Source organism: Gopherus flavomarginatus, chromosome 1 (assembly GCF_025201925.1).
Source record: "Gopherus flavomarginatus isolate rGopFla2 chromosome 1, rGopFla2.mat.asm, whole genome shotgun sequence".
Classification (NCBI taxonomy): Eukaryota; Metazoa; Chordata; order Testudines; family Testudinidae; genus Gopherus; species Gopherus flavomarginatus.
In genome coordinates, this window is record NC_066617.1 from 97,496,064 (window position 1) to 97,509,507 (window position 13,444).

At 42.1% G+C, this 13,444-nt stretch overlaps 1 protein-coding gene across 6 annotated transcripts in view; it reads left to right on the forward strand.

Moving 5' to 3' along the window:
• The window catches only part of SLC25A17 (solute carrier family 25 member 17), a 254,591-nt gene that overhangs the window by 197,678 nt on the left and 43,469 nt on the right, over positions 1 to 13,444 (forward strand). The window contains exons 2-3 of one of the 6 annotated variants that reach the window (XM_050917514.1): positions 6,548 to 6,839; positions 7,110 to 7,324. The exons of 3 other annotated variants lie outside the window; for them this stretch is intronic. In XM_050917514.1, the coding sequence (XP_050773471.1) occupies positions 6,728 to 6,839; positions 7,110 to 7,324 (327 nt within the window). In that variant the 5' untranslated portion in view covers positions 6,548 to 6,727. Of the gene's footprint in view, positions 1 to 6,547; positions 6,840 to 7,109; positions 7,325 to 13,444 lie in introns of those variants that run through there. 2 more of the 6 variants (XM_050917522.1, XM_050917538.1) reach the window with 2 other exon arrangements.

Sequence of the window (13,444 nt, forward strand, 5' to 3'; positions counted from 1 at the left end):
TTTACCCACAAAAGCTCACGCTCAAATAAATGCTAGTCTTTAAGGTGCCACCAGACTCCTCATAGTTTCAATTGTATCACTCATTCCTTTTGAGCAAATCATTCATTTTCAAAATATCCACTAATTTTGCTTGCCTCTCTTTTTGAGTGATCAACTTGAGATACTTAGGAGATGACTTCCAGGCTGAGCACCTGAAGCTCCCACCAGAGCCAGTGAGAGCTGCTGGTTCTCAGCACCTGTAAAATTTAGCCTCTACAGATTTGGGCATGATCTTGAGCTTATATTGCAGAGTACCCTACACGTCTTGATTTGAGCACCCAAAATTAGAAGAAATTTTGGGCCTTAAGTTGAGATGTATCTTAGATTCTGTAAATGGGGATCAGAATATTTACCTCCAAGTTATGCATTCAGAATTAGCCTTGTCATATTTGTGAAAATGAAAGCGGAAAATATATCAAACAAGTGCACTGCAGCTAAATGAGGTTTGGAAGGAAATTGGTATAAACTTGTTGGAGCCTGCCCTGGGTGGAAGACAACTACTTTTTATAAGTAAGCAGCAGCATCTTGTTGCAACATCTTATCAGTTAATCCTCCCCATCAAGCAAACTGATGTTCCCCTTAAGTTTCCTTGTAAGGTTGCTCAAGGTGTGGGAGTTGCCTGCCAGTCCCCAGGATCAAAAACAGACTCAAACATGTGTAATCCCTGTGTTAGTAACCTATACTGCTCTGACATTCTGGCAAAACTTTCTGGTCTAATTAATGAGTCCTTAGATAACTAATGCAATAAGCTTCCTCAGTCTTGTCTTACAGTTGAGACACTGATGCTTATTAAATGATACCGTTCCAGATCATCTGTCACAGAAACTATATCTGGAATAGATTTTTAAAGTCATCTTGTTCAACTTCATCATCCTTGACAAATATATGAGAGTTCTCTTTCAATATTAAAGGGTTTGAGGAGTTCACAGCACTTTAAGCCACTGGTTCTCAACCTGCAGGCCACTTGTGGCTCAGTCAGCACACAGCTGTGGCCCATGTGACATCCTCAGGGCCATACAAGTAGAGTGTGTGTGTGTGTGTGTATAATATATAGTGTGCACATAGAGCTGCATGTATGTCCCCCACAATGGTAAATAGGTTGAGAACCACTACCTTAAGCAGTGGGGCTTCTCCCATTTACTTCATGTACAGAATAGTGTAGTCCAAACTCATTAAATGTGTCTTGTTAACTAACACTGATAAGACCCTCTAAGGCTAAGAACTTGCTGTATATGTATTAGTATATTCCCTGATAGACACTTGAGACTTTGGGAGCTAACTGCTTGGTTTGTATAATTTAGATGCCAAATTATCTCTGGCTACAGTAACAAAAGTGTTTGTTTTGAGACTCAGCATAAACAAAGTTTTGAGTTCCAATGTTGAGCCACCACAATGAAGTTTAAGGCTATTCTTGCACTCTTATTTTGCTAAGTAGTCTTGATGAGCTCCAGGGAGACTACCTTCCTTCCCCTGATAGAAAGAGTTGGCTTAATGAAAGCAAAGAGGGGGAGAGTGGAGTGGCATGGCATTGAATTCTATATTCCTCCTTTTACAGGAATACCTGTCTCCTGCTGGAGTATAGTTAACACTTTGAAAATTTGTGTTCTCTGACTTCTATGGAACTGCCCTATTTGCCTGAAGTCTTCCAACACAGAACTGCTGTTACATTCTACTGTAACACAAGGGTTCTCCTTGAGTTCTAGCAGTGTGCAGAATGAAGGCCCAGAGGAAGCAGGACATACTTAGCACCAGGAAATTAAATTGTAGTTTTTTACTTCGGCCCTACAGTGTTGATATATATCTGAATGTCTCATTGCAGCCATAATTGGCAGTTTTCTCAACTTCCTTTGCTGAAATATTTGTAAATAGAAAAATCATAAACTTTGATGCACACCTGTGTGTGTGTGTGTGTGTCTGTCTCTCAGGCTGTTCGGTTTGTTTGCTTGGGTACTGTCACTGGAAAATGAGGACATGTGCAATAGGCACTAGGGGGTTGTTGGCATGAAAACAACTTATGTGAGAGAAGGGTGGCCAGACAGCAACTGTGAAAAATTGGGACTGGGGTGGGGGGGTAATAAGAGAGAGACCTAAAAATGAGGACTGTCCTTATAAAATCGGGACATCAGGTCACCCTATGTGGGAGTAACCTCATTTATACTGGATTAAAGTACTATCTAGTCATTTTAAGAAAGTGTTTTCTCTCTTGATCATCTAAGGGTGGGTCTAGGCTTTGAAAGCTGTTAGTGAGTTTTTTTTTAACCTCACTTGATCTGGAACAATGAATTAGCATTTCATTTTTTGAGAGATCTGTTAGCATACTTTAAATAAACTGTGTGATAATTTAACAGTAAATTGATTTAATCCATTCAACTTCATAGGTTAGAAATGTTCCTTAGTAGACTATTCAACAAAAGTATTCATAATAAGCCATTGCTGGGTAAAACCATAACCCTTGTAGGTTTGAAGCTTCCCATGGCAAAGATTCTCTCTTCTGTTATACAGCATCCACTACAATGCGGACCTTATCCCTCTTGGGCCTATGTGCACTACCATCCTATAAATATTTACTCATATGAAATTCACTAGCCTCCATATGTGTAATACAGCTGTTTAAAAAAAAAGTATAGTCAACAAAAGCCCAAAATTATGACACTGCATGGGAATGTGAAAGCTATAAAAATTCATCTTTTCCTTGTGCTTTTCAAGAACCTTATGTCATAGCCTATAACTCCACCAAAAATGGCCTACCCACTAGTTCTCAAGCATTCACAGCGGGTGTTTAACAACTGCCTCATATAATTTCAGTGACTGTAGAGTGCATAGAAGTTTTAGTACTTGGGAAGAAATGAGAGGGTTTTTATAGATTAGAACAAATATCTTGAATTAATGCAGAAGCAACTGACAAAAGCCCCTTGCAGTTCATGTAATACAAGTTGAATGTGCTTACCCCAACACATCTCCATTTTGAAGTGCCTTCAAGGGTAGCCTTCCCCTTCAATAGAGTGCATTGCAATAGTTCAACAACAGAATAGATGAATAAGGCCTTGTCTCTGCTGTGGGGAAAAAAGTGTTAACTTGAGTAAAGATAAAATTGTAGTGAAGACAAGGTAGTTTGTCTTCACAGGAGTTACAAGATCAGGTTACATGACTGAAGCTTGCATCAGCCATTTTTGCTCTGCTATATTTGCATATAGTCTTCTGTTGCAATCTCTCAGCAACAACCTGCCCTTGCCTTCTGGCAAAAAACTGATGATTAATTACCCACCACTGCATTTCTTGTCCTACATCTGCTTCCTGTTCCTGAAATGAGTTATATTAATGCCAACAATTGGAACAGATCTTTCTTCTCAGTTGAATCCATGCCTTGCTGCTTGTTTGAATGAAAGCCATAGACCAAAAGCTAGTGTGCACCAAACTGCAAGTACCTTACTTACTAAGTTTGTAAGTTAAGGCCACTTCTGTGTAGGTGTGCCAGAAGGACTGACAAGTTGTCTTAGTTAACACCGTCACAGAACTCAGAGGGGCTTAGCTTTGGTGCTGTGTAAGACCCATGGGATGCACTTGCAAATGTTGCAATGCTACACCTGGGTGAGGGCATCAGCAGTGTGGACACAGACCTGGAATTAGGGGTTGCAATGTGGCAGCTTTTATATGTGCCAGGCCAATTCTAGTGGTTATACACAAGTACTAGTTATATAAGTTAATTCTGCAGGGAAGATATACCCTTAAAGCCTAAAGTTCAAGACCAGGTATCAATTGATAAGATCATCATCAAGTGTGTTTTCCTCTTAAGGAAGGCCTATTCATTAAAGGTCTCCATTAATAATGACCTGAGACATTGCTCTTGGCTTTCATTAGTCATGAGGGATATGGATTCATTTCTCACAGCATATCGTGTTGCTTCCTCAGCAGACATAGGATCTTTGTACATGAAACCATGAAATACTTCTAGCTAAAATAAGATGTAACTCTCATTATTTCATTGATATTTATACTAATGCTGGAGAGGGAGGAAGAGAGAACATACTTCCTTGGCTCTTAGCATCCTTGACTAGTTGTTTACAAACAATTTTTATATGTAGACTCAATAATTGACCATGGAAGAGCATTACTGTTGTAGCAACATAAATATAAAATAATACACACAATCTGTGTTAAAAGATTATTAAGGCATAAGGATGGTGTATGCAACCCTCAGCTGCGTTGTGCATATGCATTATGATCTTTAATTGTACACCTCTACCCCGATATAATGCTGTCCTCGGGAGCCAAAAAATCTTACCGTTTTATAGGTGAAACCACGTGTAGGGGTTTGTCTGGGGCTCTCCCTGGGGCAGCTGGGAAGCAGGCCGCCTCACTACTTAGGTCCAGTGAATCAGGGAAATTAGCCAGGCTGGGTGGCAAACAGTCACCAGCTCAGGACCTCAGGTAGGGGCTGGGTGTACAGTTTAATATTAGCAAGGCCCCAGCCTTGGATCAGGGCAGGTCAACAAACAGTCAGTGTTTCAGGCCCTCAGGCAGGGGCTGAGCAAACAGTTCAATAGTAGGCCCAGGTCCTAGCTCCAAAGGACCAGGGAGAGGGGGAGACTGCCACCCACACTTTGGGTGGCAGGGGGGACGCAGGCCCTCCCACTCCACTACATCCCAGCCCGGGGCCCTAGCAGCATTAGATGACCCACTGCTGCATCAGTGGGGAGCTGGACCACAACACACTGACGTTGGCTCTGGGTATGCTGCAGCCAGACTAGGGTCGACTGCCCCTGGGCTACTTCCTACCTCCCCCTCCACAGGAACCTGCATCTGGACAGAGTCTTCCAATGAGTCAAGCACCTTGGTCTCCTCTGGGTACCCAGCGAGCGGTAAGCTTGGCAGCTCCTCTGAGTAACTTGCCAGCGGCAGGTTTACCAGCTTCTCCGGGGTCTGGTTGGCGTCGGGTCAGTCCTCGGGTTGGCCGCAAGCTGGAGGAGTCTCCCAACTGGGAGCTAGGCCACAGGTGTCTGGCTTCTCTGGTGGCCAGGCCTCTGGTGAGCTCTGGGGTTGGGCTTTTGTACTTCCTGTCCTGTGCCTTGACCTCTGGGGGGCGGGCGCAAGCTCCATTGGCTCCACCCACTTTGGCATCCAGGGTGTCTGGGATCCAGGCTGCACCGTGTTATATCAAACTTGCTTTTATCCACCAGAGTGTGCAGCCTCGCCCCCCGCAGAGCGCTGCTTTACTGCGTTATATCCGAATTCATGTCATGTTATATCGGAGTAGAATTGTATAATCCACATTCTCCTTCTTCATTTGGTACACAAGATGGCTTGAATAAGTAGCTATTTCTATTTTTTTTTCTCCTCACTGAAAAATGTATGGTTTTAGAGCTTTACTGCATGCTGTTTAAATCCTCCTTTCAGTACAGAATTATCCACTTCTTAGTTTGTTTTTCTGTGGTACTCATCACTATAGTATGAGTTCTTCACAGACATTAACAGATTTATTTTCTGAACACACTGGTGAGGTGGTATTATAACCATTTTAGAGATGGGGAACTGAGGCATAGAGAGAGAAGTCAAGTGTCGACTAATTTTTGGTGCCCAGCAGGGTGGATAAAAATAAATTAAAAAAAATAAAATCAGTTTTTTTTTAATTTAAATCAAATTTTTTTGATAAAATGCTTTGAGGAAAAAACCTATCCAAAGATATCTTTGAGCTATAATGTAGCTTAATTAAAACTATCTCATCATGGAATAGAGATTGTAAATTGTAACTCTATAGTATGAGACAATATATTCATGTAATGTTTAAGAAAACTTTTGTAAATGAGTTCCAGTAGTTCATGGATTAGAGACCCAATCTTACGGGGTTCCAGGGGCTTCTGTATAGATTATTTAGGTTTATCTTTCTGTCTCCCCAATGGGACTATGGGCTTGGCTACACTCGAAACTTCAAAGCGCTGCCATGGCAGCGCTTTGAAGTTTCGTGTGGTCGCAGCGCCAGCACGTACTCCATCTCCCCATGGGGATTAGCTTGCAGCGCTGGGAGCTGTGCTCCCAGCGCTGCGGCACTGTTTACACTGGTGCTTTACAGCGCTGTATCTTGCAGCGCTCAGGGGGGTGTTCTTTTCACACCCCTGAGCGAGAAAGTTGCAGCACTGTAAAGCGCCAGTGTAGCCAAGGCCTCAGTGCTCAGTCCAGAAGATACCATCAGAAATGCTTAGTTTTGCAGTTCTCAAACTGTGGATTTGTGTCTCCAGAGATAATAGCAAAAATGTTTTAAAATAAATAAATATATAGAGGTGAGAAATAACAGACCTCAACCCTATTGTCTCTCTGTAAATTTCTGTACTCAGTCAATCCCTTACCTCTCTCTAAAAGTGCAAAGTTTCAGCAAGTTCAATGAATAGAAGATTGTTGGGGGCGAAATAGATCTGGACAAGGAGAAGAAGTCTGGAGATAAACGTGAGATGGGAAAGACGGAGTAGAAACAAAAGTGAAACTGTTTTGAGCAGCATATTCCAGACGTCTTGAGGTCTTTCTGAGTGTAGCCTTCATTGATTTGAGATCTACCATACCATTCTCTCACTAGAGGGGAAAGCCTATAATGGCAGCAGGCCATAAAAGAGACCAAGTTTGGGAATATTTTAATGAAGTTCCTCTACCTGTGGGTAAGATAGGCATGCATGCAAAATGCAAATGATGCAACAAAGAAATGCAAGGCCTGATTGCCCGAATGAAACAACATTGTGCGAAGTGTTCCTTCTCAGGAGGAAGCTGCGTTGAAGATGGTGAAAGGAACAGGTCTGAATATGCAGGATCTTCAGGTTGGTAAACGTTTTTTCATACTTCTTTCTTAAGGACTGCCTGCCATCCTTCTGGACTATTCTTGAATTCTCATGTTTGAGCAAAAAATATAGTTGTTACTGTATGGTACTATCATTTTAGATGCAGTTGTGATAATAAATAGCTGAAATAGGCAGATCTTCCTTTTACAATTTCACCTTTAAAGTAGTACTGAGTATCAGTGAATGCAATGAGTAATGCTAAATGAGAAGTATGATAATTAATTAACTGCATTGATTTATTTTGTTTAGGAGAACCCATCCTCAATGTACAGGATTCTGAAGACTATCCTCCTTCAAGATCACCGTCATTTTCTGTAGTTTCAGAGTTATCTGCCAACGATAGTGTTTCAGTCACATCATGTATGCAGTATATCACCGGTAGCAAAAAGAAAGGAAAAAATCTCCATCATCCAGAAACAACCATAGATAAGTTTGTGATAAGAACCAGCAGATTACAAAAAGAGGTAATTTATGAAAAAATTGCCCGGTTTGTTTATGAAACAAATTCTCCTTTCTGTATTATTGAGAACCCCGCACTTCATTAACATGGTTCAATGATTAAGACCAGGATACAGTCCCCCCAACAGGGCAGATGTCGCAGGCAAATTGCTGGATAAAGTGTGTGAAAGAGAAATTGAGCAGTGTGCAAAAAGTCTAGAATGTAAAATTGTTAACCTGAGTCTCGATGGGTGGAGCAGTGGCCCACAATGATCCTGTTGTATGTGCTTGTGTGACAACAGAAGAAGGGAATGTCTTCTTTACAGAAACAATTGACACATCAGGAAATGCGCACACACAGCAGAATACTTACAAGAAGTAGCAGTAAAAGCTATAACAGACTCTGGAAAAAAAAATTCAAATGTCTAGACTGCAGCTTGGTCACAGACAATTCTGCAAATGTATCCAAGATGAGAAGAAATTATTTAGAAGAGAGTAAAGAGAGTCCCAAGCTAATAACATACGGTTGCAGTGCTCATTTTATGCACCACCTAGCCGAAGACTTCGGTGTTCCAGATATAAAGGCTAATGTTAAAATTGCAAAATACTTTCATAACAACCACTTTGCAGCAGTTGCTCTGAAAAAAGTGGGAGGAACCAAGGTCACTCTCCCACAGGATGTGCGGTGGAACTCAGTAGTGGACTGTTTTGAGCACTATATCAAGAACTGGCCTAATCTGATGAGTTTGTGAACAGAATCGTGAAAAAATAGAGGCACCGTCACAGTCAAAGTTCTCAACACTGGGCTTAAGAGAAATGTTGAACACATGCTGAGTACCCTGAAGCCTATTTCTGTAGCCTTGAACAAAATGCAGGGAAATAGCTGTTTTATTGCTGATGCTGTTGAAATTTGGAAAGAACTGAGTGAGATCTTAAAAAGAGCAATATGCAATGATAGTACTTGTCCCATTTGATTTTTTTAATGTTTGTAATTTAACTCTCTCTCCAGCTCATTTTCTTGCAGATATTCTCAATTCTCTGTACCAGGGTCAAACCTTAACTGCTGAAGAAAAGGAGTTGGCTATGACATGGATGCTAAGCAATCATCCCTGCATAATGCCAACTATAATAAACTTCAGCACTAAGGGTGAACCATTCAGGAAATATGTCTGTTGATGCGCAGTAGCTTCTTCTACTGGTGTAGAAAGAATATTTTCTTCCTTTTGGACTAATTAATTGCAAATTGCAAAATCGTTTGGGACCTGAAAAAGCAGGAAAGCTTGTTTTTCTTTTCCAGATTATGAACAAATAGGAAAATGAAGATGAATACAGCTGAGTTAGCTGCAGAAGCCAATATTTTAAGTTTCTCATGTTCACCTGGCTGACAAGCAATTTAATTTTTATTTAAAAAAAATGCTATTTAACTGTTTTAGTTAAAGACAATTTTAACTGAAACCAGATTTTTAAAAAAGTGAATGTTTAAGTAAATTAAAAAATTCATATGCTTGTTTTGTTAAAATATTATGTTTGCTGTTGAAGAAAAAAATCCGTAATACATAATGTTGTTTTAGTTAAATAAAACAATTTAAATGTCTGTCTGGTGGTGGTCTCCTCCTAATACAGCATGGCAAGAAAATCCTCCAAATATTAATGATTAACTTTATTGAACTGGAGATTAGGAGGTGAACTATGATATAAATATCCTTCAATTACAGTTGGTAAATAAAATAATCAAACAATCATTCATTTTCTGATATAGCTGTAAAACTAATCTGAAAAGTTTTCAAAATAAATCACTTTAAAAATGTATAGTGTATACCTTCAAAAAATGAAACCTACATCTATAACAATCAGCAAGAATGCAATTTTATGTAGAAATCCATGATTAAATCAAGTTTTCCTGCCTAGTGATTTTAAATCAATTTGATCAAGTCCACCTTGGTGTCCAATATGAGATGTCTAGGACCTGATTTTTCACAGTACTTAGCTTTATATAACATTTTGCATGTTTTAAAGCAGGGCTTTTACTGATTCAGCTGCAGCTGTGATTGCTCAGCACTTCTGCAAAGCCAAGCCTGGAGTCTCAAGTTAGGCATCCAGAAAATGAACAACAAACAAGTAGTGACCATGTGTACAATATATCATTTGTGATTTGCCCAGCATCCCAGAGACATGGATATTATCCAGTTGTCCAGGGTAGCATTCAGCTGCCTTGATCATGAGACATTCCTTTCTCTTTCTGCCATCCCCTGCCTCATTCCTACACACCTGGGCTTAGGGGTGCAAAACTAGGTGGTAATAGGAGCAGAAGTGTGTGAGGCTCCAGTGAGGGGTGGGGGTCTTATGGTGAGGGGCCTGGGGGATAATTAGGAATGAGTGGTAGGAGGAGGGGGGGGACTCGGGGAAGGTTAAAGAATGAGGGGTAGCAGACAGCGTTTAGGGCTGGGAAGGCATATTGGTCCTGAATTTTCTCTTTTCACGTATGTGCTGATATATAGGGGAGCGCTACCTTTCTGCAGGGTCTGAACCCCTCTCAGTACCTGCTGTGTGTATTTGATGTAATGAGTTTGACAGGTCTGATGTGAGAGCTGTTTACAAAGAACAAGGGACTCTGCCAAGGGGTTTCTATGTCAGAAGGTAACATTGAAACAGCTGAAATCCAGAAAATGAATAGTTTAGATGCACATCACCCCTGTGGAGGTGGAGGGGCTAGCCAGAATGTGTAGAGGAACAGCCTGGTTTGGAGGAGAAGTGCCTGGGTGAACCTGAAGTTTGGCTATGGAAGCCTGGCTGAAGCAGGGGTAGGTGTCTCACCTGGAGGTAGGTAGTGGGAGTGAGGGCAATATGTATCTTGGGCTACATAACCAAAGTAGCATGCAGCCCATTGGTAAGCTGCTGGCTGTGATGATATGTATGCAACTGCATAAGATAAGAGACAGACAGCAAAGTGCAACTTCTTACATGTTAATAGCTTCTACAGTGCCAACTAATGGCTTAATCGGATGGGAGGGGGGGCTGGAAATGGTGGGGGATGGAGCAGGGTGTGGAGAAGGAGAAAGTCCCCATCTTTTCTCTCATGCCTAAAGTTACTGAAACAACCATGTGTTAAAACGGTCATGATTTCGGGACATAGACCATGGATGAGACTTCTCACTGGCCCTGTTAGCAACTTGCAAACTTTTCAAAGCACAATCATTATCCTCATTCCACTGTAACAAAATTTTGGGGTGGGCAGGGGGGAAGAGCCTGGAGGATTGTGTATGGCCTAGTGGAAAGACCACTGGACTGGAATTATGCTTAGTTCTGCCATGGGTATGCTCAGTTCTTACTCAGGATTTTCAGAACCCAAGGCAGTGGTAACTTAACTATTTCACTCCAGGTGGTGTAAGGAATAAATCCAATGAGAACACAGCAATTCTGTCTGATGAAAGATTAATACAAGTAAGCATGGTCTTATCTAAAACTACAATTTATCAGATTTAAGCACACATGGACATAAGCAATAGGTTTAGAACATCCCAAATCATTACTTAGAAACTGGGAGGGTATTGAGTAATTTTCAGCAGTTCTGCGATGGCTGGTGTCTTCCCCATTGGGGGCTAAGATGGCGGGGGGGGGAAGGGGGAAACTCTCTTAGGATAGCATCAGAAGACTGCTCCAAAATACACTCTATTCTCCAGTTTTTTATAACTAACTTTTACAAAACACTGCTCCTAGTCACCCCTATTGGGTCATTACTTCTCCTAACTTCAATAATCTTATCAACAAATATTCCTAACAATCTTATTATGGTTAACTTCTATATCAAAGGTGCCCAAAACTCAAGGTTCCCATCCACTTGTTTTCTTTCAGTCTCAGATTGACTTTCTCCCCTCCTCCCATTCTGATTAGCAGAAATTGTGAGCCTGCAAGGGTTTGACCTTGCTTCCAGAAGCCCTGTTTGTTCAAATTAATTCTTAACTAGGTGGTGGTCTATTTTATTTATTTGTGGTGGCTGAAGGCACATAGCATGGTTGCAGTTAGCTTGATCAAAATCTGTGTTATACATACCTCTCAAATCCAGGGTAATAGTGACCTTGGGCAAGTCACTTCACCTCTCTGTGCCTCACTTTTGCATCTGTAAAATCGGAATAATGATATAATTTTAATAATAATATATGGAGATATACCTATCTCATAGCGTTGGAAGGGACCCTGCCTTCAGTAGTGGGACCAAGTACTCATTTTGCCCCAGATCCCTATGTAGCCCCCCCCTCAAAGATTGAACTCACAACTCTGGGTTTAGCAGGCCAACGCTCAAACCGCTGAGCTATTCTTCTCCTCTCCTCCCCTCCCCTTGCTGAAAATCACTATATAAAAAACTTTGTCTTTTGATTATTTCTTACCCACTGCAGCATATCAACTGCAAACTTGGATGAGAACTACAACTGCCTGAATGACCACTAACTCCTACCAACAAACATTTTTTCTCTTTAAAAAACTAGGAAATTAACTAGCAAAAAACTTAATTAATGCAAAGTTAAAGTGGTAACTTGTGCTCTTCCAGAACATCCAGTTCAGCAAAACTTAAAATTCTGAAAACCAAGTGTGATGGGTTAGACCCCCTATCCAGGATGCCACCTGATGTACTCAGGTTTCACGGAGCCTCACCTGTTCCACCAGCCTGGCTTCCCTTTCCCCGTTTTGCTGAATTAGGCTTTCCGGCCTCTTGCAGCACACACAGACAGGTAGGGCCATACCCAGTTGCAGACACAGATTGAGGTCAGCTCTGTATGAGAGGACTCACCCAGCACTCAAGTGCACATACCTTTTTGGAGATAAGCCCAAAATAATACTGTCTTGCACTATATAGGAAGATCTGCACAGCACAAGCTCAAAAATTTGACCTCTCTCTCTCAATGTGACAGAGATGTGCATAGCTTCTTGACACCCCCCCCCCCAGATATGAATTGTGCAAACTGGGTTGTGTTATAAACAAGAAATAAGCTTAACAAGTACAAAAGGTAAATTATAAGTGATAGCAAGCAGATTACCGTAGTAAATAAACAAAAATCACAAACTGAGCTTAACATACTAGATAGGTAAGATATAAATTAGCAAATTCTCACCCTGCGTGATAAACAGGCTGGCAAATTCTTAAGGCACAAGTTCCATTAAATAGTTTCGTGAGCACAAGTCATACACAAGCTTTTTTTAAAAAATCAGGCTGTTAGAACATGCAGGACTGGAACCGTGGGGTTTTGGGGCTACTGATGCCCCTGCATCACAGGAGGAGGCTTAGGCTGGGCTCCATGGGAGAACCCTGTGTGGCTAGGCTTGGCAGGAAGACCTGCCTTAGCAGGACCGGAGTGGTGGCCTTAGACAGTTCCCTGATTGTCCAGAACCAGTATGTAAACCAGGAAGCTATGACGAGGTGCTGTGTGAGCCACAGACTGCTCGTCTGTTTCTGGTCCATACCTACGCATGACCCTGCCTGCCTCCTGACACCTGACTCTTGGTTTCCCCTCTGGCCTATCCAGGACCTCCTGTTGCCTGACTCCTGCTCTGTGACAACTAGGTCTGGCCAGTCACATCCTGATCATGACAGTTTGCTCAGATCCTCTTCGCCGCCCCCCCCAAATGCATCTATCTCCTCCAGAGATGATAGAAGGGGATGCCATCCAACCATGGGTCCCTGAGGGCCCAGTGGCCTATCTGCAGGCGGAGACCCTTGCACTACAGACCCATGCTACACAGTGTGCATTCAAAGCACAGGTCCTGCACAAGCAAGTAGGCCAGTCACAGGCTCATGTGGTGCAGCTCACTGCCGAAGCACAAACCCTACACAAGCAGCTCGCAAGGGAGAAGCAGTGACCCTATGTGCCCAGGCAGACCATGCATTGCCCTGAACCAGCTCCCGCAGTGCCATTGCCTGAATGGTTCAGTGAGGATCATTGGGAATTCTGGGGCTTCCTGAAGCAGTGCAGTCTGCTCATCCTGCTCTGCCTCCAAGTGTACCCCATAGACTAGACTGGACTAAGGTGGGGATAGTAGTCAGCCTACTCAACAGTGAAGCACTTAATTGGGTCTCCCCAGTGTTGGAGCAGAACAGCCTTGTGCTCTGTGACTGGGATGCCTACAAACCTTTGTGACTGTCTTCGAAGACC